This window comes from Muntiacus reevesi, chromosome 3 (genome assembly GCF_963930625.1).
Source record: "Muntiacus reevesi chromosome 3, mMunRee1.1, whole genome shotgun sequence".
Lineage (NCBI taxonomy): Eukaryota > Metazoa > Chordata > Mammalia > Artiodactyla > Cervidae > Muntiacus > Muntiacus reevesi.
In genome coordinates this window covers 7317253-7331486 of record NC_089251.1, presented here as the reverse complement: position 1 = coordinate 7331486, position 14234 = coordinate 7317253, and the positions used below count along the sequence as shown (strand labels likewise).

Genomic DNA, 14234 nt, shown 5'->3' with positions numbered 1-14234 from the left:
GGAACAGGGCCCGCGGCCACCCGGGGATTGGCGGATACGGGCTGTGGGCGTGGCCGGATTGGGCCAGGGAGGCCGCCTATTGGGCGACAGCTGCGGTTTAGTAGGCCCTCGAGCCAACAGGTGCCTGAAGAAGCTGAGGGCGGGGCCGGCGCGCGCGCGCGCAGCCGGTAACTCCCCCAGCTCCACCCCCCACCCCTCCAACCCCAGCATCCAGGTAACTTTCAAAAACCGAGCTCCAGTCGCGAGTCCCGCTCCAGTCCCGCTGGAGTTCCACCACCCGCTCCCTGGCCACAACCTCACGCAAGCATCCAGGAAGATCCAGGTGTTGTGACTCAAGGTGGCAGAATTGCGCCCGGTTCGGAGATGAGATGCTCGAAGACTCAAGAGAGGCAGGACTAAACCAAAGTGACTTCTGGGTGATAACTTTTACCATTTTCAGATTTTGCAGACGGGATGAGACCAGAGTGGAGGTACGTGGTAGCAGATTCTGACTATGAGGGGCCTGACTGGGTCAGAGCCGGAAATCCCAGCACTGCCCCTTCCTACCTGTGTGCGCTTGGGCAAGTTACAAAACCACGCGGAGTTCTGTTTCTGTCTGTATGATGGAGATGATAATAGTACCCCTCCTCAGGTGGTTGGAGGACTAAATATTGGAAATAGTGCCTAGTACAGAATTGACTTGTTGCCTCAGCTCTAAACCAGCACCTACACCCAATGACTGGCCCAACCTAGGGTTTCAGACTAATCTACAATAAAGCCTAGTCATTCACTGCTTACATTCTTTTACTGTGTTCCTAGGGCCTTCCCCATCCAGCCCTGCCTTTCCTCCCACTGATACCAACATCCACCTTCCTCCATCAGATTAGTGCCCTCCTGACTCCACAGTATACTCTTATGACATTTGTTGTTTTTGTCAGCTCAGCATCCCCTTTTCTGTTGGAGAACTGACTCCATCCTGTGTGGATCTGGAAGAACTATGTCCCTCACTTTATAGGGTGGTGGGAGAGAGACCGTGGGCATGTGACTAGAAGGCAAACATGGTCCTCAGCTCATTATTCCCAGTGATTGGATCTAAGTGGTGGGCATGTGACTTGGCAGGGTCAATCAGAATAATTCCATGAGAGTATGCTATAGATGCTGAGAGAGAAAGAGGCATTCTTTTGGATCTCAAGCATGAGGAATAGGATATAATGGCAATTGGCAGCTGGTTTTATGCTGTGTGGTGAGAGACTCTGGCAGAAGAGGAGGCCAACTATAAAGAGATGTAGAGATAACCAGCACTGAAATAGGGAGTGAGAAGCAGTCTTTTTTTTTTTTTAAAGATATTTATTTATTTGGGTGTGCCGGGTCTTAGTTGTGGCATGCAGAATCTTTAGTTGCAGCATGAGACATTTTTAGTTGCAGCATGTGAACTCTTAGTTGCGGCATGTGGGGTCTAGTTCCCTGACCCCTTGTGGGATCTTCTCGGACCAGGGGTCAAACCAATATCCCCTGCATTGGCAGGGGATTGAGCTCAGGTCCCCTTCACTGGTAGTGCAGAATCTTAGTCACTTGACCACCAGGGAAGTCTGGAGAGATGGTCTTAAAAACATGGTCTGAGCCCCTAGATCCAACTGTTACTAAGGCTGATCTTAACACTAGATTCCCAGTTGCATTAATGAATGAAATTCCTCCTACCTTTGACTAACTTATGTAAGTATTTGAGTGTCTGTCACTTGTAGCTCTGTCTTAATTACTGCAATGGTTGCATGGCTTAGTGTGCCAAGTGGGGACATCTACTAATTGTGGGACTTCCCTGGTGGCTCAGTGCTAAAGAATCTGCCTGCCAATGCAGGCGGACACTGGTTTGACCCCTGGTCCAAGAAGATCCACATGCCTTGAAGCAGCCGAGCCCGTGAGACATAACTACTGAGCCTGTGCTCTAGAGCCTGAGACCCACAACTACTGAGCCCACATGTTGCAATTACTGAAGCCTGCATGCCACAGAGCCGTGCTCCGCAGTGAAAAGCCCGCACATGGCAACAAAGAGTAGCCCCCACTCACCGCAGCGAGAAAGAGGAAGCCCACAAACAGCAATGAAGACCCAGCACAAACAAAAATAAATTTATTTAGTTTTTTAATAAATTTTAAAGAAGAAAGAATCCTGAGGATTCCATGAGTCAGCCGCTATGCTGGTGTCAAAGATTAAAATAAGGCTGAACATTAGTTAAAGTTGTAAGGACAGATTTTACTCAGTAATATACTATTGCGGTAGGGAACAGGATCCAACAAGAACTGAATGTAACTTTGATTTGTACAGAGGTGATTGGGTATTTTAAAGGGAGAATGAGGGAGTAGAGATGGGGAAGGGCAGGGGCTTGATGAGACTCAGGGAAGTGAAGACTTGCAAAGAGCAGGTTAGGGTAAATGATCATTAAGCCAACTGTGTCTGCTAGCTGGCAGCAACTGAAGTTAGGCTGCTGTCCTCCCTCGGAGACTGGGAGACAGAGGCCTAATCCTTCCTGATGATTACATTTTAAAGGGATGGCTTCCAGGTCCTTGAGAAAGATGCTGCTGAGTTATAGGAGGTACAGATACACCTGAGAGGGACAGAGGAAGCATTCACAACTTTAAGCTGTTTTTAGTAAATGCTCTAAGAAAGGCTATTCAGGTGTTAAACAGCAAATTCTTTTTTTTTATATATAATTTTATTTTTTTAATATTTGGCTATGCTGGGTCTTGGTTGCTGCATGGACTTTTCTCTAGTTGTGGTAAGCAGAGGCTATTCTCTCTAGCTGCGGTGGCTTCTCTTGTTGCGGCGCACAGGCTCTGGAGCGTGGACTTCGGTAATTGCGGCACATAGGACCAATAGCCTCAGCTCCTGGGCCCTAAAGCACGGGCTTAGTAGTTGTGTGGGCTTAGTTGCTCCATGGCACGTGGGATCTTCCTGGATCAGGGATCGATCCTGTGTCTCCTGCATTGGCGGGTGGATTCTTTACCACCGAATCATAGGAGAAGACCCAAACAGTAAATTCTTTTGGCAGCCTGGAGGTTTCTCAGGCAGGTGCTTTAAGTGGGGGTGTCGGTTAGCGTCATCTTCCAAGTGTGACCCAGGGCTCTTAGAAACGCTAGGTGTGAAGTCAGAGGAGGGAGTGGATGAAATCCCTGGAGCTGAAGAGTTTGTAGTTTTCATAGGCTGAGGCTGAGGCCTGGTGGAGAAGAGGGCATGGAGCTGGCTCCAGTCTGGTCTAGCAGAGAATCTCTCACTGGGCGCTGGCACGTGTGGGAAAAGGTCCACCTGATCTGGGACCAGCGCCTGGACTGTTCTTGGGGAAGAGCTCTCCACCGTTGGGTGCGGCCTCAGTACTACCTCGGGGGCATGGGGAGCACTGCTGAGAGTTACTCTGGGACAAGCAGCTGGTGTAGACGCGGACTCTGCTGGGCAAAGCCCAGTCACCTCACGATTTGGTCCCGGCGCCCCTGATCCTTCCCTCTGCGGCAGCCACGGGGGCCGCTTCACGGTTCTCCCTGAAAGGCCCTTCCCCTGGCAGAGGCCCTCTGTCTAGGACCCCCCTTTCCCTGGCCCTCTACAGCCAGGCCTGGCAGCCTTGTCTTCTTGCTGGATTCAGCTCGAAGGTCTCCCTTGTAAGAAGCCTCCCCTGCCCGCACCGGGACACTGTCCTTGCCTGCAGTCCTGCTGGCCCGCCTGAGGGGCCTGCTCTGAGTGTTCCCTTCTGCCCGCCCCTCACACACCGTCATCATCTCATATTTAACATTTGTCTCTACCATCAGACAGTTGCAGGCAGGGACCCTTTTGGTCTGTGGCCAGCCAGATCCTCAGTGTCTGGGCACAGGGGTCTGGAGAGACTGCAGAGGAAAAGCAGGTGTTCCAGCCCCATCTGCCACTGCCAAAGAATGGATGCTCTAGAACTGCGGTGTTGGGAGAAGACTCTTGAGAGCCCCTCGGACTGCAAGGAGATCCAACCAGTCCATCCTAAAGGAAATCAGTCCTGAATATTCATTGGAAGGACTGATGCTGAAGCTGAAACTCCAATACTTTGGCCGCCTCATGCAAAGAACTGACTCATTGGAAAAGACCCTGATGCTGGGAAAGATTGAAGGCAGGAGGAGAAGGGGACGACAGAGGATGAGATGGTTGGATGGCATCACCAACTCAATGGACATGAGTTTGCGTAAACTCCGGGAGTTGGTGATGGACAGGGAGGCCTGGCGTGCTGTGGTCCACGGGGTCGCAAAGAGTCGGACATGACTGAGCGACTCAGCTGACCAAACTGCCACCTGTCCCCTTGGGCTGGGCCCACAGACTGACCCAATGCACCCTCCTGTCACTGCTCTTGAACTCCAGGCCCACCACCCAAGCTGGCCCAGGCCCCCTCTCCATGGCCCCATCCCGTCCACAAAAAAAAGACACTGCTCTTTTCCACTTTGCACAAAAATGTATTTCTGTGACATCCCAAAGTACAGACATTTACCCGGGCCCTGGCTGGTAAAGCGATGCGATGTGAGCTCTGCCTGGGGTCTGGCGCAGGCCACATGAGCATGGAAGGGGGGGCAGATGGGGCTGTGTGCTGAGCAGAGGGGCCACAGGGCAGCTGGCCTTTCCCAGAGCTGGGGTGTGGGGGAAGACCCCAGGGGAAGAAGGCCAGGTGCCTCTCCCCTGGGCTGCTCATCCTGCCTGTTCTGTCTGGAGGCAGGAACGCCGGAGAATCGGAAGCACAGGCCCGCGAAGGAGGGACGAGAAGCCACCCTCTAAAGGCCGCCTGCAGTCAGCTCCGCTCCCCAGCCCCTTGTTCCAGACGGGGCCTCCTCCCTGCTGTCGGTGCCGTGAGAAGCAACTTGGAGTGACGTCAAGGGAGGACCACAAGGTGTTTTTGAGATACATCTGTGTGTCTCACTTCTCTGAAACCCAGAGAGGAGGTTTCCAAGGGGAAGCCTGGGGGCAAGGCGGGAGGGGGAGGATGCTGGTCTGGAGGTGTCTGCCTGTGGCCGCCAGGGAAGGCTGGCGTGGGGATCCCCCCCTGCCTGCGGAAGAGGTGTGGGCTCCTCTGGGCCATGGGGCAGGCAGGGGTAGGTGAGGCAGGCTCAGTTCTGCTGGTGGGGTGCCTGGGCACCGTGGGGGCTGCAGGCTCCTGAGGGGTGGGGAGTGAGAGAACCACCCTGGCCCCAGGAGGTGTTGGCTTCCAGGGTGGGAAGCAGGTGGTGGGGTGCGCAGGTTCCGGGTATGTTTGGCGGAAGGGGCAGCGGAGTCTGCCCGGGTTCTGACCAGCCCTGGGCTGGGGCCTTCCACAGCCTGGGGCCTGGTGGGAGACTAGGACGCAGCCTCCATAGCAGCGTGGCCTCAGGCAGGCCTGGCCAGAGGGCAGCAGAGCCACTGGGCGCCTTGAGGGCCCTCTGGGGCTGGGACTGCCTGGACCGAGGCAGGTACGGCTCACTTCCTCACCCCAGAGGCCCACAGCCAGGAGCACCAAGGCATTGGGGAAACCCAGTGGGGTTAGTTTTTAATCCCCAAACCCCATCAGCTGCACCAAGAAACCTAGATGGCGTTCTCGGGCTTCAGTGGGCGGGTTAGGAGGCTGGAGTGGGCTCTTGGGGGCCCCACTGCCTCTCCAAACAGGAAGCGAGGCCAGCGTCGGAGATTACAGGGCACGGGCCGGACACTCACACTGTTAGAGGCGTTTAGTCTGGCAGGGGTGGGAGTGAGTGTGGCAGCGATGAAGGCTTTGAAAGTAGGGGCTTGAGGATGGCCAGGGAAGCTGCAAGGACTCAGGGGGTTATTTCTTTTGTTTTTGTACAGAAATCATACACACAAAACTTCACACTTCCTAACCAAAAAAAAAAATAATATATATATATATATATATAATATATATATCTCACTAATGTTAAGGAAAAGCGTCGGTTGTGCAAAAATTCCCCTGTGTCCCTTCGTCCAGTGGGAGGCTCCCCGGGGCGTGGGGATCTGCCAGCTGGGCGGCTTGAGCGCGCTTCCTCCCGGCCTCGTGGTCCAGAGCGGTGGCGGGCCGTGGAGGCGGAGGCCTTATCTGGACGTGTCCATGTTCTCCTCTTTAAAGTTACTGCAGTGCTCAATAACCTTGCTGGAGACAATGGGGGAAAGAGGATTGGAGGGTGGGCTTGCACTGGGGTGGGCTCAGCCCCTCCCAGCTGATCAGGCTGCTGGATTTGTTGGCAAATGTTAGCCATCATGCTGACACTGAACGCGACGATGTGTGCCAAGTGGCCGGCGTGTGGCCGGCGTGTGCAGGGTACCCAGGAAATGGCACTTGTGGCCATGAATACCTTCAGCACCCTGTCCTCCCCAGGCCTCCCCTTCCTATGTCTCAGCACCAGGGCATCTGTGGTTAGGGGCTTCCCTGAATCAGCTCAGGCCTGACCCCCAAAACCTTCTGATCTTTCTCAGCAACATCATCCGTCACTTTTTCTTTGTCCACCCAGGCCTTTTTCTTCCCCTGAGTCTACTGGTGGTCCCCAAACTCGTTGCACATGAGGTTCCCCCAGAGATCCTGACCCAGCAGGATCTGGGCAGGTCTGGGTAGGGCAGCTGTGCCTGCCCAAGGACAGGGGCTCCACACCCTGAGGGGCAGGTCCCAGCGCAGTGCTGGGACCCACCCCTCGTCCTCAGCAGACAGTCTCCCTCCCACTCTCTGTGGCCCTTGGCAACTGCTGTCAGGTGTCATCCTGGACCCTGGACAGCCTTCCCATTCACACTAAGCCTCTGGGCTGGTGGTGGGAGTGGTGTTCACTGCAGCCTCTTTGTGCCAAAGAGGTGCACACTGCCTTTTAGGAGTTAAGGGATGCCTGGGTGGGACAGGACTTGTGGACTTCCAAGCACCCTGCCCTCAGGCTGGCCAGCTCAGGTACACAGCTAGGTCCTACAGAGATTTCAAAGTGATTGGGGTAGGTTATGGGTCAGTCTTAGCCAGTGCTTCTCAAATCTCCTGGAAGCTCTGTTAACAATGCATATTCCCAGGCCCACTGCCCAGACCCATTGGAAAAGAAAATCTAGGGTAAGGCCTGTACATTTTTAACAATCTTTTTAGGTGGTCCTTTGGGGAGATTAAGTTGGAGAACCACTCATTTTACCATTCTCAAAGACAAATCTGTCAATTAAATGTTTAAAGCAGTGCCTTTTGCCAAAAATAACTGCAGAAACAGCCAGTGAGTCCTTCTTTGGGGAGACTCTGAACTCCAAGGCCCCCCCCCCCACCCCACCAGGACACTTTCTATTCTACACTGTCTTTAGAACCCGGGTAAACTTAACTACGTCCCCTTCTAGAAACGGATCCTGGAGGAAGCACGGTTGCTACTGATGATGGTGACACGCAGCGTCCCTAAGGGTCTTTCTTGTGCACTGCTGGGTGTGAGATTCCAGGAGATGATATTTTAGACCCGGAAGTGAAAACCACAGAGCAGCGGAAGGCCTGTGTCCAGGACCTTCACGTTCAGAAACTCATGCATTCTGCCCAGTCTTAGAATGTATTTTACCACACTGTGTCCTTTCTTTAGTTGGAGTGTCTTTGGCCAAAAATAATTTGGACAAATTCTGTTCTGACTTGCTAACGCCCAGGGATGAGAGGACGGGATTTGCTGGGAATAAAGTAAAACAAAACTTACAAATGAGGGCAAGGATGCTCTGCTCAGAGCTGGACCGTCTAGTTCCCGACTATGCAGTGGCCATCACGACACTCAGGGAGGCCCCAGCTGGACATCAGTATGCTGTCCGCCTCCACTCTCAGCTCTGGCTGTGGGAACGTCAGCCATTCCCAACCACGAGAGGGCCCGGCTGTGTGTCCTTGGCTCCCCCAGTCTAGGCTCCAGGCAGAAACACTGCCAGTCGCTCACCGGGCCATTTCCTTGGTCTCCTGCCGCGCAGTCGCCATCTTGATCATGTCCCTCAGGAGGGGCATCCCGCCTTCTTTGATCAGCAGAGGGCAGTACTTGTCCGCTGTGGGCAGGTGAGGGCAGAGAGCACGTGACCAGGGTGGGACTTCTATCAGCCTGTGGCCCCGAAACCCTCCCCTGCTCTGAGGACGGCCCTCCCAGAAGGGGGGATGAAGACTTGGGCCTGAGTGAGGGCAAAGATGCAGGAGCCATGTTGGCCCAGCCCCAAGGCCAAGTTCCTGAGGCCACCTGGGGGAAGTGAGGGGTGAACCCCTTGGGAAAGGCTCTTCCCTTTGCTACATGGTGGCATTTCCCCCAAATGTCACCCAGTCCAGCCCCTTCTATTCTCTGAGAAGTGTTCGTAAAAACAAGAGCTTCCTAAGCACCGCCCCCAGGGTGTCTTGATTCAACAGATCCAGGAACCTGTATTTATTTGTACTTTTTTTTTTTTTTAATTTGAACTTTTAACAAAATATCTCCAGGTGATTCTGGGACCCACTGGGAGGAAACCACCAGGCCTGCCCACCGCGGGGCTTCACGGTTCACTCCCACGAAGAACATTCTAGGGCTCGGGATCCAGGGCTATATAGACACTCCAGAGAGAACACGGGCGTTTCAGTGGCCTTCTAGCAGCTGTACGGTATAGTACAGTATACTGGAGCTGGTATCATCTCCATTTAATGATGAAAGAGCTGAGGTGCAGAGAAAGGAAGGAACCCACTCGAAGTCACTCGAGGGCCCTGTCTGAGAGAGTCCTGGCTCAGAGCTCTTCCCAGCTGCCACGCTGCCTCTCTGAGGTAAGGTGCTACTTTTTAATAAGACTAACCTCAAGGAATAAAAGAAATTGGCTGAGCTGGTGTGTGCCAAGTGCTCTTCTTGGCACCTTACATGTCTTATTTCACAGCAATCCTATGAGGTAAGTACTATTAGCAGCCCATCTTAAATATGAGGAAAATGAGGCCCAGAGAGGTGAGAAACCTGCTCAAAGTAGCACAGGCAGTCTTCCCCCAGGGCCCGCCCTCTTTTTTTTTTTTCTGGTTTGTTTATAAATGTTTATTAAAATGGAAGGCTGTTTGCTCGTCTCCCCCACGAGCATCCATCTAGCTGCCTGTCACCTGGTAAGGTACATGACTGCTGCTGTCATAAATGCTTTTGGAATCTTCAGAATAACAACACATCTGCCTTTGCTTAAAAAAAAAAGTCCTTGTTCCATGCCTTGCAAGCCAACCCTTCTCTTTACACCTTTATATAAAAGGTCTCCAAAATGTTCACCCCAAGCAAGCTGTCCATGGATAAACACATATACACAGGAGCAAAACAAGTTGGTCTGGACACGTCAAAGTCTCAAGTCCACACCCTTCAACTTCCACCTAATTCTGCGGAGGGCCTGCATCCTCATCCCTTCTGCCTGCCAGTTAACAGAGCACGATCCATGCACCAGGGCTCAAAACTTTCCACTGGTTCTCTTTGCCTACCAACCTTATGAAGTAGGCATCATTACCCCCATTTTACAGAGGAGAAAATCAAGCCCCAGAGAGGTTAAATTACCTGCCCGAGAAGACATAGCTAGCAAAGCAGAGAACTAGGGGGTGAGCCTGGTCTGCCATCAGAGCCTCTTAGTGCTGCACCCTCCTCCTCCTCTCCCCAAAAGGCACTGAGCAGAGACTCAGTGCAGGCTCTTCTCAGGGAGGGTGGGACTCTCTCGGAGAAAATAAGTGAGAGTTGTTTTCAAGTTCTCTCCTGTCCTCTTGGATGTCTGGTTCCTCAGGGGTTAGTTCTGGTTTGGGTTGGTCTTACCCTGCCTTACAGAATGCACAGAGATTTTTATTTCTTATTTTTTTGGTTGCGTGGTACAGCAGGCAGAATCTCAGTTTCCCGAGCAGGGATGGAACTCATGCCCCCTGCAGTGGAAGCACAGAGTCTTAACCACTGGACTGCCAGGGAAGTCACAGCATGGAGATATCTGACTATTCACTCATCTGAAGCAGGGAATATTAAGAAAGCTGCATGTGTGGGGTCTCTGGATGGGCCGGCTCATCTGCCAGGCCTACTTCTGCCGATGAGGCAGGAGCTAGCCATGCTGACTGTCCGTCCCACTGATGCCAGAAAGCAGAGGGGGTCGGGGTGCAGACACCGACACCAGCTCTCACAGCGCTCCCACCCGGACCAACACCGATGGAACAAGGGGCCGAGCGGGTACTCACGGTAGACAGACACCAGGTTGTAGAGGGCCCAGGTGGCCCAGTGCTGGCTGACAGGTGAGATGCCCTGGGGAAGGAGGCGAAGAATTGGCTCAAATGACCTGCAGGAAGAAAAACCAAGGTTATTTTTGATGCTGGGCATTGGCGGGGTGCACTGGGGATTCCTCCTCATTGAAGGGTCTCATGGACCAACGATCAGCAGGATGGAGGGGACACAGTGGGGGTGGATATATGGTCCTTCAACCTGCTTCAGGCTCCACAGAGACAGCTCCCTTGTGAGAGAGGTCATGAGCATGAGGGAGGGAGGAGGAACACAGATCAGGTGGTGCAGAGACGGGAGACGGTGGCAGGGAGGAGAGCCCCCGCCTGGGCCACAGGGGCGGAGGATCCTGGGAAGAAGGAGATACTGTGACTGCACTTCCCATCACGGCCATCTGGAGTCACGGTCCAAAAGTTTGTAAGATGTATGTGTGACTGCCCCCCGCCCCCCGCCCCCCACCAATCCTCTCCCCAGGCCATTGATTCCACTTCCTCTCTCCTCTGAACTGGAGACAACTGGTAACTGGAGCATGGGCAAAGCCACGAGCACAAGCCTGTTCCTCCCAACATGGGTTTTCAGCTTCAGTGTTAATCACTACACCATGGCCCAGGCGCACATAGAAAGTGACTCAGTTATACAGTAGGGGAGGAGACCCATAGCTGCGACTGGAAATTCAATCACGTGATAGTCAGACTTGGTTCCAGCTGGATGGAGGTGGTTAAATCTGTGCACAGAAAACTGGTGGAAGGGGAGAGGCTGGAATGTTAGGGAGATGCTCTTTTCAGGAATGAATGGTTTCTGTTTGTTTCCTGTTGTTTATGTATTTTCTCCTTTTTTTTTTTCCTCTCCCACAGCTGAACATGGATTGAACATCTGTGAATGGCAGGCTTAGCATACACAGGTGTTGATGTGAGGAAAAAGGCACCAAGCTGAAGAGGTGAGGTATGCGCCTTTATGCGCACACCTCATGGACCACATGTGCACTCACCATGGACCACACCTCAGTTAGAAAGACCCAACTCAGGACTAGAAGGGCAAGCAGCGGTGACCAGGCCTCATTAGGGAGGAGCGCCTGTCCCAGCACTGACCCCATGTCCACAGCCCCCGCACCTGTAATTGATGTTTCTCCGTGAGTTGATGTCCCAGCTCTGGATGGCTGCCCACATGCGCTCCTCCACCTCCTCCCGCTGGGGTTCACAGATGCCCCAGGCCTCGGGCCCATCAAACATGATGTGGGAGAGGACACCGCAGGCGTTGTAGGAAACCTCAATTCCATCTGCCTTGCTCTCCAGCAGGTTGCTGCCAAGAAGGAAGAAAAATGGAGTCCAGATCCCCAAGGCCCACTTCAGACACCGGCTGCCGGACTCCAACTCAGATTAGATGCCAGAGGGACTACTGATTTCTTCATCACTTACTATCCACACCAGGTGGCAGTTGTTTTTTTGGCTGTGCTGCACACCTAGTGGGATCTTAGTTCCCTGGCTGGACTTGAACCCGGGCCCTTGAGAGTGAAAGTGCTGAGTCTTAACCAATCAACTGCCAGGGGATTTCCCATGACTTCTTTTTCATTAAAAAAAATTTCTTTTTGGCCATGCTGTGTGGCATGCAGTATCTTAGTTCCCTGAACCAGGGATCGAACCCCGACCCCCTGCTTTGGAAACGTAGAGTTTTAACCACTGGACTGCTAGGGAAGCCTCCCCCAGATGACTTCTAAAGGGACTCTGAGGTCATTTAAGGTAAGATATCGCTACAAGGGGACCATTTATGGAGGGTTGAAAGGATAAGAAACTGCACCATAGAGTGAAGGTAACATTCCTAACAGAAAACTAGGCTGATAGCAGTTGTTACAATTGAGCACTGACTAGAGCTCTGAGCATCCTGGCAGCCAAGGTGAAAAGAGAAAGTCGAAAAGTACCAACCTGAAGACACTGATGAACTGGGAAGTCATCAGCTGGGGCCGTAGCTCCTTCACCTCTGCCACGTTCCCCAACAGTCCCAGCATATTTCGATGCAGCTCCTGCTTCTCCGGGAACTCCTGGCAAGATAAGAGCCGTTGGGGTTAGAGCAGTGAGTACCTGATTCATGTCCAATGCTGGTAACTCACTCACTGGAGTGAGTACCTGTTTTGTGTCCGATGCTGGTAACTCACTCACAGGAGTGAGTAACTGATTTGTGTCTGATGCTGGTAACTGGAAGCTTTACGAGCATCTGTCCGGCCATTCCTACTGGACAAAGACAGGGTGCAATTTGCTGCCCTCCTACCTCCCAGTACACCTAGGACAGTGCTGGGAACCCACTACAAGGGGTTAAAATGGTAGGGCTCCATGCCACAAACTCAAAGGCTGAGTGTGCAGACCTGACCTATAAAATTATGAATGGGACAAACATGATTCTATTTACCAAAACTCAAAATATTAAGCTTTAGGGAATCCTTTTGGAAACTACAGCAAGAAAATAAAGAATGAGTTTTAGGATGAACAGGTCATCCTACTGGACAGAATTCTGTCCAGTAGACACACCAATGGATTGTGGTCAGACCTGGGCAGTTTGAACGACCATGCTGAGAAGAACCGGTTTGGGTTTTTCCTTGGAGTGTGTGTTGTGTGTTAAGTCACTTCAGTCGTGTCCGACTCTGCAACCCCATGGACTGTAACCCACCAGGCTCCTCTGTCCATGGGATTCTCCAGGCAAGAATACTGGAGTGGGTTGCCATTTCCTCCTCCAGGGGATCCTCCCAACCCAGGGACCAAACCCATTTCTTCTGTCTTCTACTTTGGCAGGCGGGTTCTTTACCACTAGCGCCACCTGGGAATTCCCTTGGAGGGAGGGCTCTAAGAGAGGCCCAGCCAGGCCGTCTGGGCCAGGGTTAGGGTTAGAACCCTCCACAGCACATCCTGGGCTGGTGGGTCTGAGTGGACCCCACTGCCCTTCCATGGGAACCACAGGGAGAGGGTGGCTGGGGGACCTGGGGTCAGAGAGGCCGCGTGGGGGTCCGGCTGCTGCTGGAGAGGCGCTACCTTCAGGCAGTCCAGGAAGAGCTTCATGCCGTTGAAGTTGAGGAACATCTCGCAGTTGTCGGGCGTCTCGTCCGTGATGTTCCACAGGGCACTCCAGGAGAACTCCATCACCTGGTCGCACTGAGGCGGGGAGAGGGCTCAGCAGGCACCCAGTGGGGGGTCCCCGGACAGAGGCGCACACCCCCCAGGGCAAACCAGTCCCCTCTCAGCCCAGGGGAGGGGGCGGGTGGCTCCATGAAGACTTGACTTACTATCTTGTCCAGCAGCTTCTTCTGAATCAGCTTCAGCATGGTCTGTGGGCAGAGAAGAAAACTTGAGGTGGGGGGTGGCAGGAGGGCCAGGGCTTCAAGAGCTACCGTGTCCTCCCAGAACCAAGATGGAGGGAGAAGCCAGTTACCCCGTTCCTGTTAATACCTCCTGACGAGACTACATTTGCCTCTCTAGGCACTACCCTGAGGGCCCAGTGGTTGGGAATCCGCCTTCCAATGCAGGGGACGTCGGTTTGATCCTTGGTTGAGGAACTAAGATCCCATACGCTGCAGGGCAACTAAGCCCAAGTACCACAACCACTGAGCCTGCTGCAGCTAGGAACTGACACAGCCAATTAAATACATAAATATTTCAAAAAAACAAAAAAACCCTCCCTCTCTATTTGGGAGGCTGTTGGAAGAAGTGCGACCCACAGACCCGGTGCTTAGCGTTAGAAGGCCTGGCTCAACCTTGACCCGCCTGGCTTTGGGCACAGCCCTCCCACCCTGTGGACTTCAGCCTCCCCAGTGATGACTGAAAGGAGACTGGAGGTGCCTCCCTCATTCTTCCCTTCCTTTCTCCAGCAGATGCTGATGATCTCCCCCACTGTGCACCAGGCCCTATGCTAGGAAGTGATGGGGACAGGATGATGGAAGGATATAGCACCGTGTCTCCCACCCAGGGTGGAGGCTGACGTTAAACAGCTAGTCCCTCAGATACTTCTCTAATCCCAGCTGCAAAGACATAGCAGGGGCGCCTGGTCTGAGCAGGCAGGAGTGACTCATATGGTGGGATTTCCCGGGACAATGGAGGGGCTGGGAGAGGATG

General features: G+C 53.2%; 1 protein-coding gene and 1 long non-coding RNA gene across 4 annotated transcripts in view; one reads left to right on the top strand and one right to left on the bottom strand.

Annotated features, from left to right (window-relative positions):
• Positions 1–205: 205 nt before the first annotated feature.
• On the top strand, positions 206–11061 carry LOC136163729 (uncharacterized). The gene is made up of 3 exons (XR_010662291.1): positions 206–470; positions 8382–8696; positions 10995–11061. It is a non-coding gene; the product is annotated as an uncharacterized lncRNA (long non-coding RNA).
• The window catches only part of ZER1 (zyg-11 related cell cycle regulator), a 30532-nt gene continuing 20701 nt past the window's right edge, over positions 4404–14234 (bottom strand). For all 3 annotated transcript variants that reach the window (XM_065928317.1, XM_065928316.1, XM_065928318.1), the window contains exons 10-16: positions 13409–13450; positions 13158–13277; positions 12060–12175; positions 11251–11439; positions 10104–10201; positions 7861–7963; positions 4404–6095 (exon numbers count right to left, since the gene is read on the bottom strand). In XM_065928317.1, coding sequence (XP_065784389.1) covers positions 6038–6095; positions 7861–7963; positions 10104–10201; positions 11251–11439; positions 12060–12175; positions 13158–13277; positions 13409–13450 — 726 coding nt within the window. In that variant the 3' untranslated portion in view covers positions 4404–6037. The remainder of the gene's footprint in view (positions 6096–7860; positions 7964–10103; positions 10202–11250; positions 11440–12059; positions 12176–13157; positions 13278–13408; positions 13451–14234) is intronic.